General features: G+C 49.4%; 1 protein-coding gene across 1 annotated transcript in view; it reads left to right on the plus strand.

Annotated features, from left to right (window-relative positions):
• Positions 1-19,322, plus strand: part of NRG1 (neuregulin 1) — a 1,265,832-nt gene that overhangs the window by 420,285 nt on the left and 826,225 nt on the right. The window contains 1 exon segment of the mRNA XM_078676354.1: positions 12,140-12,261. Coding sequence (XP_078532480.1) covers positions 12,140-12,261 — 122 coding nt within the window.

The following is a 19,322-nucleotide window of genomic DNA, read 5'->3' on the forward strand; positions in this document are numbered from 1 at the left end:
TGCAGCAGTGCTGCAATAATGGGACTCAATAACAATAGCGGGAGCAGTGCTTTTTACTAGCATCCCCCCTTCCTCCCTCCCTCCCGTTCGAGCAGCAATCTGCCAGGGCTGATTGCTGTTCCCAGTCGGGCCCTGCTGCCAGTGTGCAGGGATGGTGCTTGGCTGGCAGAGTGCTTGGGTGGCGCTTGGCTTGCAGTGTGCGTGGATATTGCTTGGCTGACTGTATGCATTGATAGCATTTGGCTGGCGGTGTACGTGGATGGCGCTTGACTGGCGGTGTGCATGGATGGGCTTCTCTGGTGGTGTGCTTGGATGGCGCTTGGCTGGCGATGTGCTTGGATGGCGCTTGGCTGGTGGTGTGCGTGGATGTCGCTTGGCTGACGGTGTGCGTGATGGCGCTTGGCTGTTGCTGTGTGTGGATGTCGCTTAGCTAGCTGTGTGCGTGGATGTCACTTGGCTGGTGGTGTGCGTGGATGGTGGTGTGCGTCTACTGGTGGTGTGGCTTGCATGGATCCCCCAGCGTTTTCTTACCCAGAATCCCCCAAACCTCAAATTTACTTACAAAGTTACATTTTCCTCACATTTTTGTGTGGCTAAGTTCTAGGATCATCAGGCAGGCACAAATTGTCTACTACCCAGCATTCCCCTTGGTCAGTGGTTCCCAAACTTTTTTGGCCCAAGGCTCCCTTGACCTAATTGGCAATTGGCCGTGGCTCCCCCCCATTTTTTACCGGTGCGCGGGATGTAAGCCCGACCTCGGGAGGTAATTTACTCTTGTGAAACAGAGAACTTAGGGCCAGATGTACTAAACACTGGTAACAAAATACTATAAAGCAACTGTTTTTTCATGCAGTTGTTTTTCATATGAGAAAAGAGGATTGTTTAAAAAAAATTAAAAGTGTGACAACGGTTTTAAAGAGTAAGGAGTGGTCCATAGAACCACTGCCTAACCTTAAAAAATTGTGAGCATTGACAAAGGGGAAGGGGTTCTTTAGAGACCCCTCTCCATTTACAAATGGGTTGGCACTACTGTTGTGTAGTCTGTAAAATAATAATGTTTTAAAAACGGATTTAGTTCATAAAAGATTAATGTTATTTTTTTTTAGTATGTAGTTGCAAACCCAAATTGAACTTCGGCAACATGTTGCTGAATCCCAATTTATGTTTGGTACATACCAAAAAGCCATTTTTCTGTCATACATTTTGCTAATCAGACCCTTTGGAATCACAAAAATCCTTAGTACACTAGCCCTAAACGTCAGCTTTAGAAATGGTCTGTACTTAATTTATGCATCTGAAAGAGACACGTTAGTATTAGATTCCTTACCTTAGAATATCCCCAGGCGTCAGACTGGATCCGGAAATTTTTGCGTAGCAGTACCCTTGCGCTTCGGTAGGTGTCGTCTGCGGCTCCGCGTCCGTCGTCGGCGCCGTGATGACGCCGTCGGAGTACTTAGACGCCGCCTCCGTGTGCTGACGTCAGTTCTTCTTTTTTCCGCGCCAGCAAGTGCAGATCTGGAAAAAGCAGTAACCCTAGTCAATTTTTGACTAACTTTTCTGATCACTTTTTGATTGTTCTCGAAGTCTCTCGACTCCGAACGGTGCCGTAGGGATGCCCGGGTTCAAGCCCTGTGATGATTGCGACCGCCTGATGTCGGTCACGGATCCTCACCGCGTCTGTATATCTTGTCTGGGCGTCGACCACGACGACAAGGCCTGCTCCGACTGCCGGGCCCTCTCTTCGAAAGCCAGGCGGGAGCGGTCCCGCAGGCGACTCGAACTCCGGCAGTCGGTCCCGCGCCGTGAGAGGTCCCGATCCCATGGGAGGTCGAGGGACAGGTCGCGGGCTCGGAGCCACCACAGTTCCAAGAGTAGGCCGCACTCCTCCGGGTCAAAGTCGTCGTCAGGTAAGAGGCACAAGAAGTCCAAGCGGCGTCATCGCTCTTCGGACTCCCCCCCGACGCTCGCGCGATGCGGCCGGGGGTTCGGGTGACACCACCCACGCGGCTCCGTCGGAGTCGCGGGCGCCGCGTGCAGCTCCACACCCTCCGGTCCCTGGGCTGAACGCGTCGCAGGAGGAGATCGAGCGAGGAAACTCTCTCCTCCGGCGGGCTCCGCGGCGCCTTCGGGCCCAGCGGACCCGTCTGGGGCCCCTAGCGGGTCGGCGGCTCCGGCCCCGACGCCGTCGGGTGCTTCGGCCCCGGCGCCCCAGGTCCCCACTATCCCGACGCCGCCGGCACCTTCGGTCCCGGCGCCGAGGGGTTCAGTTGTCCCGGCGCCGCCGGCGCCTTCGGGCCCGGCGCCGCAGGACGCCGCTGGACCTCCTTCGGAATCTGGTTCGTCGCCGGTGGATCTTACGACCTCCCCGGCGTCAGGCCCGCAGGTGTCGCCTCCGGCGCCGTCCTCGGCGGCGCCGTCCCCGGTTCCACCTTCGTTCCTGTTCCGCCGTCGGGACGGCCCCGATGGGCGCCGCTCCAGACGTCGTTTGGTGAATTTCACTTTTATGATCAGGCCCCATTAGTTGAGAACCCTGAGTTTCAGGAGATGGGTGATGAAGAGGACTGGGAGGGGTCTGAGGACCCTCTGACCAGGGAGTGTCAGTCTCATGAGGACTGGACAGGAGACCTTGGGGAGGCCAGTGGCCTGGACACCTCTCCAGACACTGGTTTTGTCTCCCCTCCTACCGTGGCTTCGGAGGAGGGGGCAGCCTATAGTGTGGTGCTGATGAGGGCTGCCAAGGCCTTGGGCCTTGAGCTCCCCGTCGCGGCCGTGAGGACTAACCTCCTCACTGAGGTCCTTAAACCGCAGTCAAGCTCGGCCGAGCCTCTGCTGCCCTTTAATGAGGCCTTGACCGACATTCTTCTGGGCACTTGGTCCAAGCCCGCTACGGGTTCGCCCGTAGATAGGAACGTGGCCAGACCCATGTTTCCTGTCCTCCCACCCTACCCCCGAGAGCCTGGTCATCCAAACCTCCAATTCCCAGACCGCATTCCCGTCGGCCCCGCCGGACAGGGAATCCAAGAGGTATGACCAGTAGGGAAGAAGATCTTCTCATCCCTTAGTCTAGGCCTGCGGTCTTCCAACACCGCCTGCCTCTTGGGACGTTACACCCACTCTGTGTGGGATAAGGTCGCGGAAGTGCTGCCAGAGTGTCCGTTGGAGGTACAGGCCTAACTCGGCCAAGCCCTTGTGGAGGGCCGGGATGCAGCCAAGTATTCCATCAGGTGTGGGCTGGATACCACCGACTCGCTAGGTAGAGCGATGGCAACGACGGTGGCGGTCAGACGCCACGCCTGGCTGAGGTCCGCCAACTTCTCGGCAGATGTCCAGAGCACACTCATGGACATGCCGTTCGATGGCCGTCGCCTCTTTGGCGACAAGGCAGACCATGCGCTTGAGCGCTTTAAGGACTCCAGGGCTACGGCCAAGTCCTTGGGCCTCTCGGGCCAGCGCCAGCAATCGGCTGCCTTTCACTCCTTTCGTGGCCACGGAAGGGGTGCGCCCACACGCGCCGCCAGCCACGCTCCGCAGGGCAATACCCAACGCGGTGGCGGCCGTGGGAACCGCCGTCCGGGCGGTCGGGGGCAGCGGCGAGGTCAGTCCACACCTTCCCCCGCAGCATCCGCCTCAAAACCCTCCTAGTCCGTGCTTTCAGGCCCATGTGAAGCCAGTGGGGGGCAGGGTTCGCCATCACCACCTCCACTGGCGCACTGTCACATCGGACAGGTGGGTGCTGCAAATCGTCCGAAGGGGCTACTCCTTCCCCTTCGAGGCGACTCCTCCAGCCATGCCACCGCAGAACCACCGTGTATCGGGGGATCATTTGCGACTTCTGGAGGAGGAAGTTACGGCCCTCTTGGCCAAGGGGGCCATCGAGCGCGTTCCTGGGCCAGAAGTAGGGTGTGGTTGCTACTCCCACTACTTTCTGGTACCCAAGAAGGGCAAAGGGGGCCTACGCCCTATCTTGGACCTAAGGAACATCAACGGCTTCCTCCGGAAGGAGAAGTTCAAGATGCTGACACTGGCTCAGGTCCTGGCTGCCCTGGACCCAGGAGACTGGATGGTAGCATTGGACTTGCAGGACGCTTACTTTCATATCCCCGTCCTGCCTGCCCACCGGCGCTACCTGCGGTTCATGGTTGGCCACGAGCACTTTCAATTTACCGTGCTCCCCTTCGGCCTTACCAGCGCCCCACTGGTGTTCACAAAGGTGATGGCGGTGGTCGCAGCTCATCTGCGCAGGTTAGGGGTTTCAGTCTTCCCCTACCTCGACGACTGGTTGTTGAAGGCGGGCTCGCCCCAGACAGTCGTCAGCCACCTCCAGACGACGGCAGACCTCCTGCATCAGCTAGGGTTCTCCATCAATGTGCCGAAGTCACACCTGTGCCCCTCTCAGAAGCTCCTCTTCATCGGAGCGGTTCTGGACTCTGCGTGGTTTCGGGTTTATCCGCCCGAACAGCGGGTCCGGGATATTCAGGCTCTGATTCCCATCTTTCGGCCGTTATCCCGGGTTTCGGTCAGGTTGACGCTGCGGCTTCTGGGGCTGATGGCCTCCTGCATCCTACTGGTGCATCACGCCAGGTGGCGGATGCGGGCTCTGCAGTGGGACCTGAAGTTTCAGTGGGCCCAGCATCAGGGCAACCTATCCGACCACGTCCTGATCTCGGAGGGCACTGCGAGACAGCTGCAGTGGTGGCTTACGGACCGCGATTGGGTCAGCGGCAGATCCCTCTCCCTTCCCCAACCGGAGCACGTAGTTGTGACGGACGCGTCCCTCCAGGGCTGGGAAGGCCACATGGGAGAGGCGGAGATCAGAGGCCTCTGGTCTCCGGCGGAGACCCGGCTCCACATCAACCTGTTGGAGCTCAGGGCGATTCGTCTGGCACTGAAGGCATTCCTCCCCTCTGTCCGGGGGAGTGTAGTGCAGGTGTTCACGGACAACACCACCGCCATGTGGTACTGCAACAAACAAGGCGGGGTGGGGTCGTGGATCCTTTGTCAAGAGGCTCTTCGCCTTTGGCAATGGCTGGAACGCCAGGGCGTGACCCTGGTGGCTCAACACTTGGCAGATTCTCTGAACGCCAGGGCGGACGAGCTCAGCTGTCGGTGCATGATGGATCACAAATGGCGTCTGAACTCGGACGTGGCGCAAGGCCTCTTTCAGCGATGGGGAGAGCCTTAGTTAGATCTATTCGCCACCGAAGAGAACGCGCAATGTCATCAGTTCTGCGCGTTGGAATTTCCAAGGCGGCACTCGCTCGGAGACGCTTTTCGTCGCGAGTGGAGTTGCGGTCTGTTGTACGCCTTTCCGCCTATACCACTTCTGCCCAGAGTGCTGAAGAAGATCAAGCGCGACCGGGCCCAAGTCATCCTTGTGGCTCCGGACTGGGCGAGAAGGTACTGGTATCCAGAGCTACTCAGTATGTCAGTCGATCCCCCGGTTCGTCTGCCTCTTCAGGAGGACCTTCTGTCGCAGCAGCAGGGGACGGTCCTCCACCCGAACCTGTCCAGTCTCCACCTCCATGCTTGGAGATTGAGCGGCGACAGTTGAGGCCATTTGACTTGCCTCCTGAAGTTTGTAACATCATTCTGGCAGCCAGGCGTCCCTCCACAAAGTCGGTATACGCCTGCAGGTGGAACAGATTTGTGGCATGGTGCACAGCAAAGGCTGTGGATCCCCTTAATACCCCTCTTTCTGAGGTCCTTCTCTTCCTTCTTTCTCTTGCCCAGCAGGGCTCTGCTCTGGGCACTATCAAGGGCTACCTTTCTGCCCTTTCAGCCTTCTTTCAGGCTGCCTGATCAACCTTCTTTGTTCAAGTCCCCTATTGTTAATAGATTTCTTAAGGGCATCACACACACGTTTCCTCCTGTTCCGTTTGTGATGCCTCAGTGGGACTTGAACCTGGTTCTTACATTTCTGATGTGCGCTCCCTTTGAGCCACTTCACAACTGTCCTCTTCGCCTTCTGAATTTGAAGACTGCTTTCCTGGTTGCCATCACCTCCCCCAGGAGAGTGAGTGAGCTCCAGGCCCTTTCTTGTACTCCACCTTTCCTTTCTGTCCATCCGGACAAAGTGGTGCTGCGTACCAAACCTTCTTTCCTGCCCAAGGTTGTCACGGCCTTCCACATCGGGCAGTCTATCACCTTGCCAACCTTCTTCCCGCAACCGCATCTCTCTAAAGAGGAAGAGCGGCTCCACCGTCAGGACCCAAAACGTGCGCTCTCATTCTACTTGGATCGCACACGCCAGTTCTGGGTGGATGACCAACTCTTTGTTGGTTACGTGGGCGCGAAGAAGGGGAAAGCGGTGCACAAGAGGACCATCTCCCGGTGGATCATCCTGTGTATCCAGGCATGCTACTCCTTGGCTAGGAAGGAGCCTCCTGCTGGATTGCGGGCTCATTCTACCCGAGCGACGGCGGCTACCACTGCCCTGGGCAGGGGTGTGCCCTTACAAGACATCTGTCAGGCAGCTACGTGGGCATCGCTGCACACGTTTGCAAGACACTACTGCCTGGACAGCCAAGTCCGGAGGGATGGCTTCTTTGGCCGTTCCGTCCTCCGGGACTTTTTGGTGTGATTATTGGTTCGCAGACCCACCACCGGGGTTGGTATTGCTGGGGTATCTATTCTAAGGTAAGGAATCTAATACTAACGTGTCTCTTTCAGATGCACAAGTTACTACTTGTGTAACGATATATCTGTAAGAGACATTAGTTAGTATTAGATTCCTTACCGACCCACCCATCCTCCCCGTTCTGCGAACCAATATCTAGGGTTAGGGTTGTCCCCTTTCAGGGCCCTAGTTTCAATGGCACCAGTGTTGGTTTTTAACATGGCTCTGCGTTTCTGGCGCGGAAAAGCTGTGTCTAAGAACTGACGTCAGCACGCGGAGGCGGCGTCTAAGTACTCCGACGACGTCATCACGGCGCCCACGACGCCAACGACGGACGCGGAGCCGCAGACGACGCCTACCGACACGCAAGGGTACTGCTGCGCAAAAATTTCCGGATCCAGTCTGACGCCTGGGGATATTCTAAGGTAAGGAATCTAATACTAACTAATGTCTCTTACAGATATATCGTTACACAAGTAGTAACTTGTGCATCTATGCAAAGTAAAGACAGTGTAGGGCTCATTAAGTGTAAACTGGTGACAGATTAAAGCGGTAAAAGATTCCCTCATTTAAACATTTTAACATTTGCACTGGCAGCCTGTGAGAAATTGATTGTGTTGGAGGGTGACCGCTCCTAAGGAAAACACTCCCCTTAATGCCTGAAATGCACTTCAGAATTGTATGAGTAACGCCCGAGGAGACGGTCCCAAATATGGCATCCAAATATAGTGAAAGCACACAAATGTCCCTAGATGCCGTTTCAAAATATCCTCCGGTGACAGATATAATACAGCCCCCCCAGAAACTAATCTGACAGTGTGTTCAGCTGCAGTGGACCATCCAAGTGGGTTTCCTGCCTGAAGCGGAGGGGTGCAGAGTAGGGGGTCTCTCAATGGGGAGGTCACTCCTTCCCTCAAGTTTTTGTTTTGCTCCGTGGCTCGCCCGCCCCTCCTTTGTTTTACAAGTGTGAGTTCACACAGAGTTCTGCCCACCCATCCCCTCAGAGAGCCACACACTGCAGCCGGGACTGCTCCTCCGATGCAGGGGCCTTTTATTTGTGTGTTTCAGGAAACACACAAATAAAAGGCCCCTGCATCGGAGGAGCAGGCGCGCCAGTGTAGGTGCGTTAAACAGATAGCGGGGCCGACGATGTGGGTATATTTTTACGACGAAGAGCACACTGTCAGTGTTTTATTTTGGTCATAAAAGACAATAAGTAATTAAACCGAGAAAACTAACACAGATGTGTCTTGGTTTACAACTTTGCCAACAGTGTAATACCCGCGGGCCTTTAATGCCTGCAAGGCGAAGGACGGGCTGGTGGCTCGGATGTTTCTCGAGTTAAAGTGTAAACTTGGCATTCAAAATGCAATCATAACCACAGTTTCCTGTTACGAACAGACAGGGAGGAGAGATCACAACATGGAGGCAGGGGAAAAGCAGTGATGGACACGGAGCCTTTCAACTTGCCCCCCGCAAGTTTCTGCAGCTCCAATTTACCACAATGGTGCATGGCGGCGCGGCGCCCCGGGCTTCTCAACACGGCGCACCGGGGTGCCGCGGCGCACAGTTTGGGAAGCACTGCCCTTGGTCTTCGGAGAAAAATTATACCTCACTTGTGTGGGTGCCCAAAGTAGCGTCAGCTTAAAAGCGTCTAAACAAATTGCCCATTTGAACCCACTTTGGGCCCCCCTCAATCTCTACACGTATTTGGCCCTTCCATGTCATAGGTATTGCCCATCCACACAATTAAGCCATCATTTTTATCAGGAGACTGAGGGGAACGCTGAGTGGTAGGAAATCTGTGCCGTGCGGTGATCCCACAACTTTCCTGCACACAGATATGTGAGGAAAATGTGACTTTGTAAGTAAATTGAGGTTCGGAGGATTCTGGGAAGAAAATGCTGGGGTATCCACGCAGGCCACACTTCCAGATAAGGGTCAAGGGGAACGGGTGGTAGGACATTTGTGCCGTAGTGGTGATCCCACACAAAAAGTTGTGGAAAAGGTGTTTTTGTTCAGCTAAATTTGAGGTTTTCACGGGCTTCGGGGTAGGAAAACGTTGGGGGATCCACGTAAGCCATACCTACCTGGACTCCCAAGGGTGTCTAGTTTTCAGAAATGTGAAGGTTTCGTAGGTTTTCCTAGATGGCCGCTGAGGCCAAAAACCTAGGGCCCCCCATGCAAAATCAGGTCGTTTTTGTGATAGGTAATTTTGATTTCTCCACAATACGTTTTTGGCCTTTCCCTGTCGTGGGTACTTGGCCCACCCACACAAGTGAGGTACCATATTTATTGGGAGACCTGGGGGAATGCTGGATAGTAAGAAATTTGTGTCAGCCCTGTAATCCCACAATTTAGACATTATAATTTGGAGAAAAATATGATTTTTTTTTCAGTGTTATTTGCTCAGCTAAATACAAGGTTTGCAGGGATTCTGGGTAGGAAACTTTGGGAGGTCCACGCAAGCCATACCTCCCTGGACTATGTGGGTTTGCTAGGTTTCCGTAGATGGCCCCTGAGCCCGGGGCCAAAAACCCAGGTGCTCCCCCTTGCAAAGCTAGGTTCTTTTGTGATAGGTAATTTTTAGGGCCTTTCTCTGCCGCGGGCACTTGACCCACCCACACAAGTGAGGTACCTTTTTTATCGGGTAACTCTGGAAAATAAGGGGTGGGTGGAAGTTTGTATATCCACGCAGATTCACAGAAATGTGAGGGACATTAGTTTTTATTTTGGACAAAGTTTGAGGTTTGCAATGGATTCTGGGTAACAGAACCTGGTGAGAGCCACACAAGTCACCCCATCCTGGATTCCCCTGGGTGTCTAGTTTTAAAAAATGTATAGATTTGCTAGGTGTCCCTAGGAGCCGGCAGAGCTAGGGTTCAAAACCCACAGCTAGGCACTTTGCAAAAAAAGAGTATGTTTTCACTAGAGAAATGTGATGTGTCCATGTTCCGTTTCGGGCCGTTTCCTGTGGCAGGCGCTAGGACTACCCACACAAGTGAGGTACCATTTATTATCGGGAGACTTAGGGAATTATATAGCAACTGTTATTACCTATTGACTTGCTATGCATTTCTGCCTTCCAAATGTAAGACAATGTGTAAAACAAAAGTCACTTTGAAAAATGTCCTATAATTCACATTCTAGTATGGGTACCCACAATTTCAGAGATATGCAAATAACTACTGCTTCTAAACTCTATATACTGTTCCCATTTTGGAAATACATAGGTGTCCTTGATGCCTATATTTCACTCTTTATATTTTACCAAATATATTGCTATATATTTGGTACACAATGAAAAACCATTGCAAGACGCAGCTCAGTTATTGGCTCTGGGTTCCTCAGGTTCTTAGTGAACCTACCAGTCCTAAATATCCTTATATATATATATATATATATTTCCACAGACGTCTCCCCCACAAGAAGAAGACTTGAGGCAGCACTCGAGGTCCGTTCAATCCTTTATTTTCAATCAACACCATGGGCATTAACGCGTTTCGGGGGTTTACTTTCCTTTGTCAAAATGCCCCCCTGGTGATTAAGTCGCCACTGCTGCTAGCAATCCCTTCATCAAAGAAGTGTGTCCTTCCCACCACTTGAAGTAGCGTGGGTTGCCTCCAAAACACGGTGTGGAGTCGCCTCTGTGTTCGCAGGTGAACCACATTTCCCAGCATGCAACATCATTCCCAGGCTGGCGGCGATCCCATCCATCGGTACGTTTGTTTGGTGAGTGACCGATGGGTTGTGTGAGCAGGCAGGGAGTGTAGCTAGTTTTCGGGGCATTTAAAAAGTCAATCACGGTCCTCTCCCCCTCCCATGCACTTCCATCCGTCGTGGCGCCGAGAACACCGTTAAAGTAAGGGTGTAGTCCCATAAAGTATGGACTGCGCATCCGCAGCCGTGTCCACTCCAGATTTCGTGCGGGGCAGTCAGGGGATCTTCCATGTAGCGACCCCCTTAACACTTGCGGGGGGTGCCAGCCTTAGCGCGCAGCAACACTCCAAGTCGCGTCGCTAACCACGCCATATGTTTCCACAGACGTCTCCCCCACAAGAAGAAGACTTGAGGCAGCACTCGAGGTCCGTTCAATCCTTTATTTTCAATCAACACCATGGGCATTAACGCGTTTCGGGGGTTTACTTTCCTTTGTCAAAATGCCCCCCTGGTGATTAAGTCGCCACTGCTGCTAGCAATCCCTTCATCAAAGAAGTGTGTCCTTCCCACCACTTGAAGTAGCGTGGGTTGCCTCCAAAACACGGTGTGGAGTCGCCTCTGTGTTCGCAGGTGAACCACATTTCCCAGCATGCAACATCATTCCCAGGCTGGCGGCGATCCCATCCATCGGTACGTTTGTTTGGTGAGTGACCGATGGGTTGTGTGAGCAGGCAGGGAGTGTAGCTAGTTTTCGGGGCATTTAAAAAGTCAATCACGGTCCTCTCCCCCTCCCATGCACTTCCATCCGTCGTGGCGCCGAGAACACCGTTAAAGTAAGGGTGTAGTCCCATAAAGTATGGACTGCGCATCCGCAGCCGTGTCCACTCCAGATTTCGTGCGGGGCAGTCAGGGGATCTTCCATGTAGCGACCCCCTTAACACTTGCGGGGGGGTCCAGCGGATGTAACTGTATATTGCTTTAAAAAATCTGTCATACTTAAAAAAAAAAAAAAAAGTTACAGGTGAAAACGTAGGCACAAATGACTGTTTTTTCCAACTAATTTTCAACTGTTAGTTTCTATATAAAAAAAAAACCTTGAATGATCTATACAAATGACCACCTTGTTGAAATCAACATTTTAACCGTTTCAGAAATGTATAGTTTTCCGGGATCCATTATTGGTTTCACACCCATTTCTACCACTAACTTGAAGGAGGTTGAAAGCACAAAATGTAGCAAAAATAGGCTATGTAACAGTAAAATGCCAAAACTGTGTAGAAAATGTTGGCTTTCTGACAAATGTCTGCCTGTCCCTGAAAGCTGGGAAGGTGGTAATTTCAGCACCACACCCCCTTTGTTGATTCCATTTGTAGGGAGAAAACCAGATGCTTTCTTCTAAAACACCTTTTCCCCATTAAAAAAAATAAATAAAAATAGCTGCATTTTGGCTAACATCTGGGTCCCCTCCAGGGGAATCCACAAACCCTAGGTGCCTTTAAAATCCCCATGCCTTTTGAAGAAAAGGAAGCAAAATTTGGCGTGGATACCTTATGTGGACAAAAATGTACAGGGGCCTACGTGCAAACTACCCCAAATAGCCAATAAACCTACTGTAACTTATATTACACAACTATTTAGTAAGCTACAACTTCGCCATGCATCCCCTACTCAAATTTGATCATTGGCATAGAACCTGTCCTACAAAAGAGATCGTATTGAAAATATGCTCTTTACAGTTCTGTGTTTACACATTCTATAATGCAAGCTATCGGTTTTTGAAAAGGAGGATGCATGCCATATTTATTAAAGTTACAGAATAAATTGTAATTTTCACATAAACTATCTTTTTTCTTTTTATCACAGGAAAAGGTCCTCAGAACTGCAGATTAATCGAGCATCGCTGGCTGATGCTGGGGAATACACCTGCATGGTGTACAACAAACTGGGCAATGACACGAAAAAAGCCAGCGTTGAAATTATACCTGGTAAGAGTCACGTTGTTTCTAATGAATAATGTGCCACATTGCACCACACAAAAAACAATCATTTAAACTTTAGGCAGCAAAGTACTCAAGGTATTCTGGCATCTTCACTCCAAAAACTACAATTTGCAGTGAAAGGCACGTTTCTACACTAGCATGCAGAGAAAGCCACAGGCCTATATTAGTCCCCCAGGCACCCTTGAGAGCAAGGGTTGCACTATCAAGATGCAAACATCCAAAGGATGGACTGACAGATATCTTGCTGCTGCTTATATTTGATACGAACAATGACCATGATATTATTAAACGCATTTACTGTATGCATGATATTTTAACGTTAATTCCTTCTCGAATTCAAGTGTGTTTTTCTTTAATTGATGAGTTCAACCCACAGTGTACCAAAGTGAATACTATCAGTTCCTGTTTTTTTAGACTGCATTGTGTGTTTTATTAAGAGCTAAAGGCAATACAGAGGGCTTTGACATTGATCCTTGCCTGTATAGGAAGCCAGTGAAGGTTAGCAACTGCTGGTCTAGCAGACTCCCACCTGGGAATTTTTAACAATAGTCGGGCAGCTGCATTTTGAAGATCTTGAAGTCTGGCCAAGAGCCCCTTCTGAAGACCGACGAAAAGGGTGTTGCAGTAGTCCAGCCTCGACAGAATGAGGGCAGAAACCACCGTTTTCTGAAGGGACCCCAAAATAAATGGGCAGATTTTTTTAAAGCAATTTTTACAAGGAGAAAGATAGAGGAGGAAATTGAATTGATATGATATCCGAAAGCGAGCTTAGTATTGAAACGTATCCCCAAGTTCTTGGCTTTTATGGCTGGGGTGGGCAGATTTCCCAGTTCTTGGGTCCATCAGTGAGGTGACCAGAAGGAAACATTGGATCCGAAAAGCAGGACCTTGGTCTTTTCCAAGTTCAACCTCAGTTTTCCAGCATCCATTTGCTGACAATGTTGCATGCTCTGGTAAAACCTAGATGCAGTATCCTGAATATTGCTTGATATTGGAACAATAATCCGGATGTCATTAGTGTATGACAGCATGGCTAACCCAAAGGATTTGATGAGTTGTGCCAATGGGGTGATATACAGGCTAAAAAGAGAAGAACTAAGGGAGAAGCCCTGAGGCACCCCCCAAGGAATCTGGAAAGGAGTGAATACTGAATTGCCGATTGCCACTACTTGCTCTCGATCCATTACAAATGATTTGTGATGGGGTAGAGGAGAGCCACCAACCCCCGAATCCCGAAGATGGCTGTCAGCAGACAGTGGTCAACAGTGTTGAATGCCGCTGAGAGGCCCAACAGGATCAGTGCAGCCTTGCTGCCTCTGTCTAATGTGCATCTGATTTCCTATGTTGCATTAATAAAAGCCAGCTCAGTGCTGTACTCGGACCTGAAGCCGTACTGGGAGTCGTCAAACAAATGATTCTTACTGATAAAAGAGGTGAGTTCAGGATTATATTTTTTATAGAAAGACCACTGTCTAGAAGATTTCATTAAAAATCTCAGTCAGGTGGCATGGTAGAATTTCTGGGACTAGACCGATGGTATTGGTGGAACAAGGATATGTAGGTGAGCTAAATTTAGTTGTCCTAAGCAGTTTGACCACCTGCTCTGTGGTGATGGCAGACAAGGAATTAAAATAAGAGGTACTGTTAGGAAGTTGGTCAGGAAAGTGAAGCTGACTATTACCCTTGAGATCGCTTGGAGGATTGACCTGTGGTCTTTTTTCCCATTTACTGAAAAGTCATTGTAAATGTCATGAACCTTCTGTTGAAAGAATGTTGCTAACGTGTTACAGAAGGTTTGATCAATAGCTGAGTTATTTTCCTCTGGGAGTCTGGAAAGTTTTTGTAAGGTGGCAAAAACAAATTTGGGAAATTACTGTTAGTGTTAATTTTATTAATATAGATATGGCAGTAAAAAATGTTTCTTTATATTTTGCAATCATCTTTCTATAAGTTTCATTCTCTGCATTATCAAAGACTTGCCTCTACCGGCGTTCTTGCCTATGGCATAGCCGTTTTTCCTGTCGGAGGTCTTCAGAAAACCAGGTCTCCGAAGGCTTTTTTCTACAGCTCTGTACATCTTTTAGCTAGAGTGCTACCTGCTGAATAGATCCAATCATGGTAGTTGGCGGAGGCCAACTTCGGATTGTTAGCTAGCAGGGGCCTGCATTGGTCAGGAGTTACTTTAGTTTGTTCGGGTCAATAGAGTGCCAAAGCAGTCACCTGTAATTATGCAAAGGATATTCCCTGTATCTGAAGCCTTGGGAATGTTACGATTGAAAAGAATGGCAGAATGGTCCGACCAAGCGAGCTGAAGAGAACCAGTGGGTAAGAGATAGGGGTTGTCTGTAAAGATCCCATCAAGCAAATGCCCGGCCAAATGAGAGGTCCCTTTAATGACTTGTTGTAGGCCGAGACTGAACGTTAGCTCCAAAAGATTACTGGTGTCACTGTACCCCAAGTTCTGCAAAATTTGTTTTAAAAAAATAAAACATGCCAGGACTCTTGTCCGGAGGCCACTGCAGCTTGCACCACACCATGCTGCCAATCATATTAACAACACAACTACTAACCATCATACGCCTACAAGTGAAACAATTCTGACTATTTCAGACCCCCCCTCCAAGAATGGCTTTGGGGGTAGGTAATAGTCATTTTAAATTTATATTGAATAATAAGTAACTGCTGTTGTTGTCAACTCTAAATTTGCCAGACAGCGCCACCTTAAGCACCGATGTTGACAATTAAGTGCAGATGCTGCACTGGAACCCAACCATCTCAAATTAAGCACTGGCACCTACAGAGTCTTGTCTGCTGCTGTGAGAGTTGTGCCTTTGTGGGTATTTTACTCCCTCATACATCATGTCCACTGCTCTATTATCCACCCACACTCCCTCACCCTTCTAATGGCTATTTTGGCTCTTCAACCAGAGAGCTGATGCAAGTAATCTGTCATATGAAGCGCAAGGAACAAGGACCAAAATACCTGGTGAGAAAATTTCCCAGTTTTGGTAACTATTCCTGTTTTATACATGTCTACTCATTCACTGTTAATTTATTGGGAAGATAATCCTCTGAGGTCATGAAAGTATAAGAAAATCCTAGGAATGTGGGTCTATCTCTGAATCATTGAGTATGCTTGTTTATAAATCATCCTACCCATTTGCTGACTCACTGAGCAAATTTGTTGAAAAACATTTTAAAAATAGCAATGGTAACAAAAATACTAAGTTCAAATTCAAATTCAAAAATACTTTATTCGGTTTTACAAATAGAAAACCATAAAAGCAACATTACAATAATAAAAGGGACAATTTTAAAAGACAAATACATTAATCGTGAGCAAGTATCATAAATAAGTCATACAAATAGTGGCACAAACATATTAAAAAACTGACACCTTTACAATATGTGCATACTCTAAGTTAAAATTTTTAGTTAAAACAGCCACAATGTGGGAAACCATTAATTTGGGAAACTTTTTCTCAGTCTCAATGCCGATTTTAAAAATCCAACCACAAATAGTGTACTTTTTGGTTTTAGCATTTGCAGGAAGCAAAGAGCTGGAGGTACCTGGATAAAATTCATCTTTTTTAAAAGGGGCTTTAAGAAGAACCTCCTGGGGGCATCATAGTAGTGGCAAAAAAACATGAAGTGCGTCAGGTCCTGTGGAGATGAATCATCGCAGCCACAGGGAGATAACACCTGGCCTCTATGGCTTCCCTTGGGAACAGCAAGTAGGAGATGATAATAATCAAGCCTGAACCTGGTTAATAGAAACCGCTCATGGGAAGAGATGGGCCACGTAAGATATGGTTCCAGCGATGGAGCAGTTTTAAGTAACATAAATTTACGTACGCTGGGTTTTACCAAGTGTGCGCCATCTCTATTTAATTTTTGCCATAGAGAGAATGTATTTTTTACATAAACCACATCCCCAGTGGTAATCGTATGCGGACTTTAAAAAAGGTCTGGACGCCCCAGTTCGTTAAAACAGGGTTTTAAGTATTTTAACTAGGGGATATTAAGCATGTTATCCAAGGACATGGCCTCTTTAAGCAACTGGTGGTTAAGGGCAAGATCTTTATTTAACCAGCACTTAAGCCAAAAGAGCAGAGGGCGCATAGCTAGAGCGTCACCAATAAATCGGAGCCCGGTTTCTTCGTAAGTAATTAGATTTGAAGTTCCTTTGGGTACTCCCAATAGCTGCTTTAGGAAGTTCTTCTCCGCCACCTGAATGCCCTTGGCTGCTACATATCCCCTTAGCTCGCTGCCATAACTGCCAATTGCAACGCTTTTCGCCTGGTATAACTTCAGCATTGTGGCAATTGGGCACTTGCCCATTTTGTTCGCAAAGCTGAAGATAGCGGCATTCGCCCGTGTAATCTCTCCTCTCTGTCTCTCGACTAGGGCGCCCCAATTTAGATGGTCATCGAATAGGACACCCAAGTAGGAGAAAGTTGTGGTTATGGGCACTTTTTCACTATTTACCGTAAGAGGGTAATTACGCTTCTGGCGGGTCCCAACCTGTAGTATGTAAGATTTGGAATTGTTTATGGCTAAGTCACGGTCGGCCATAAAACTACGGAAGGCATCCAATAATGACTGCAGTCCTCTTGCGGTTCTAGCCAAGAGGACCGCATCGTCCGCATAAAGCAGGACGGGAAGGCACCTACGCCCTACATATGGGAAATCCACCCCAGTTTCGGTCAAAGTCTTGTCCAGCTCATTAATATACAAGTTGAATAGAAAAGGGGCTAAAATACACCCTTGCCTTACTCCCCGGTCAACAGTGAAATCCCTTGATACTCCGAGGTCCTGGGAGAATCTGATGTTCGCCCTAGTATCCCTGTGTAGATCCATCAGGAAGTTAACCAAGGTGACATCCACCCCCATGGCGCCCATGGACTTCCACAATTTCCCCCAATTGACACAGTCTAATGCGGAGGAAAGGTCCATGAACGCCATGTAGATGGCGCCCTTGCGGGCGATGGTATACTTCCAGAGGATCATGTACAGGTTAAGGCATTGTACCAGGGTAGAATGCCCCGGGCGAAACCCGTATTGGATGTCAGAGATGACCCTATTTTCTTTCGCCCAGGATGACAATCTATTCAACACTACCTCGCCCACGACCTTAACCACAGAATCAATAAGGGAGATCGGTCTGTAGCAACTAGTGCTGTTACGATCTCCCTTCTTGAAAACTGGGACGATCGTGGAGGTACCCCATGACTCTGGACACCCTTCCACCACCGCTGCGTTTAGCACTGCCATAAGGACCGGAGTCCAGAGGGACTGATTTGATTTAAAGAGGTCTGGTGGCATGCCATCCGGGCCTGGGGCCTTGTTACTGGTCAGGCCTGAGATACCTTTCTCAACCTCACACAGCGTGAACGGGAGCAGGGTTTCCTCACTTCCTCCCAGCTGGGGGTATAACTCAGACGTGTTGCTCTTAAATATGGATCCAAAATGTTGTATCCAATCAGCTTCTGAGATGTTAGTACCAATAACCTCCGCCCCTTCCCTCTCAAATAGGGGTTTATTGATTAGTCCCCAGAATTTCGAACTGTCACCTAGTGTGCTGTGATCTAAGAGCTCTTTCCAAATGGTGTCCTTTATTTCAGTTTTCCGAGTTGCCATGGCTCTTTTATAATTAAGACGGAGAAGCCTGATCCGGCATTGGTCTCTAGGGCTGGACGTTAGGCCCGCCTTTAGCTCTCTTGCAGCTTTTGAGCATAGACAGTCAAACCACTTGGGGTCTCTAGCTGACGGCCTTTGTGCAGGAATAGGCATCAAGGTTCCCACCTTGGTGACGATACCCTCAAAGGCCTTAAGTACATTCCAGGGAGAGGAATCAGGAGACGTACATGATGCCAGCTCAATAACACAAGATTTCCGGATTTTATCATAGACGACTTCTGGGTTCACCTGAGACCACTTGAGTCGGTGCCTACTGTCCGTAACTTTCAGCACACCGGGAGCTACCTTCTTCGCCTGGGGAGTCAATAGATCTCCACCGAAGCGTAAACATACGGGATTGTGGTCACTAAAGATACTGCTTCGGATTTTAAACTCAGAAAAAAGGGAGTGTAGACCAGCCGAAATAAGAACATGATCTATAAAAGAGCCCCCATTATGACCTTTAAATGAGGGGGCAAGCTGTTTACTGAAGTCATCTGCCATAGACATAGCTGAAATCAGATCTAGTTCGTTAAGTAGATTATGGAGTATGTCTCCCTGCGGTGAGTGCTCAAAGTGTAGACCCCCCATCCTTGCGCAGCCCATTTCTCCCATGCAAGTTAATGCCAAGTCGCCGCACGGGCGTAAGTTGAAATCACAAGTTAACATAAGAAAATGGGAGAGGAAACCGCAATGCTGTTTAGCGAACTCGCCCAATAGGGTGATCTTACAGGGCCTCACAGGGTATACTGCGTTGTAAAAATGAATCAAGCAGAGACTTGCATTTCCTTGCTGTAAAGCAATAGCCTGGAGATCTAGATGGGGGAACAGATTTCCTTAATTCTGCATTACAGAGCTAGAGCTGTATAGATAACCAGATCGCCCTTAGCTCTACCGCTTGACGAGGGCAGGGCGGGGACAAAGAAGGCTTTATAGCCTTCTAAGAAGAAGTTACATTCCACCGCCCAAGTCTCCTGCAGCAAATCGCAAGGAATTGCTTGATAAACAGTACCCACTTAGGGTCAAGAAACTTCCCCACCAGTCCTGCGATGTTCCAGGAAATTATGTTATGGGGTACTTGCTCTGGAGGATCCCCCAAGGGAACATTTAATTGAATCTCAGGTGACACGGTGGTACATACCCTTGGCGGAGACTGACTGCGGGACAAAGGGGGGGGGGCAGATATCCGAAGTCCAACAGTGGGGAGTAGGACTCTGGGCTTGGGCTCAGTCAATCGCATTCCTCTAATCTTGAGAGGGCAGCAAATCTGTTTGGCCCCTGGGGGATAGGGGGAAAAAAAAGCCCCTCTAGGGTAGCGTGTCTCGATATGGATGGAATTATGTGGCTGCTCACGCCACCCTCGCTCT

Source organism: Lissotriton helveticus, chromosome 2_1, assembly GCF_964261635.1.
Source record: "Lissotriton helveticus chromosome 2_1, aLisHel1.1, whole genome shotgun sequence".
NCBI classification, from domain to species: Eukaryota; Metazoa; Chordata; class Amphibia; order Caudata; family Salamandridae; genus Lissotriton; species Lissotriton helveticus.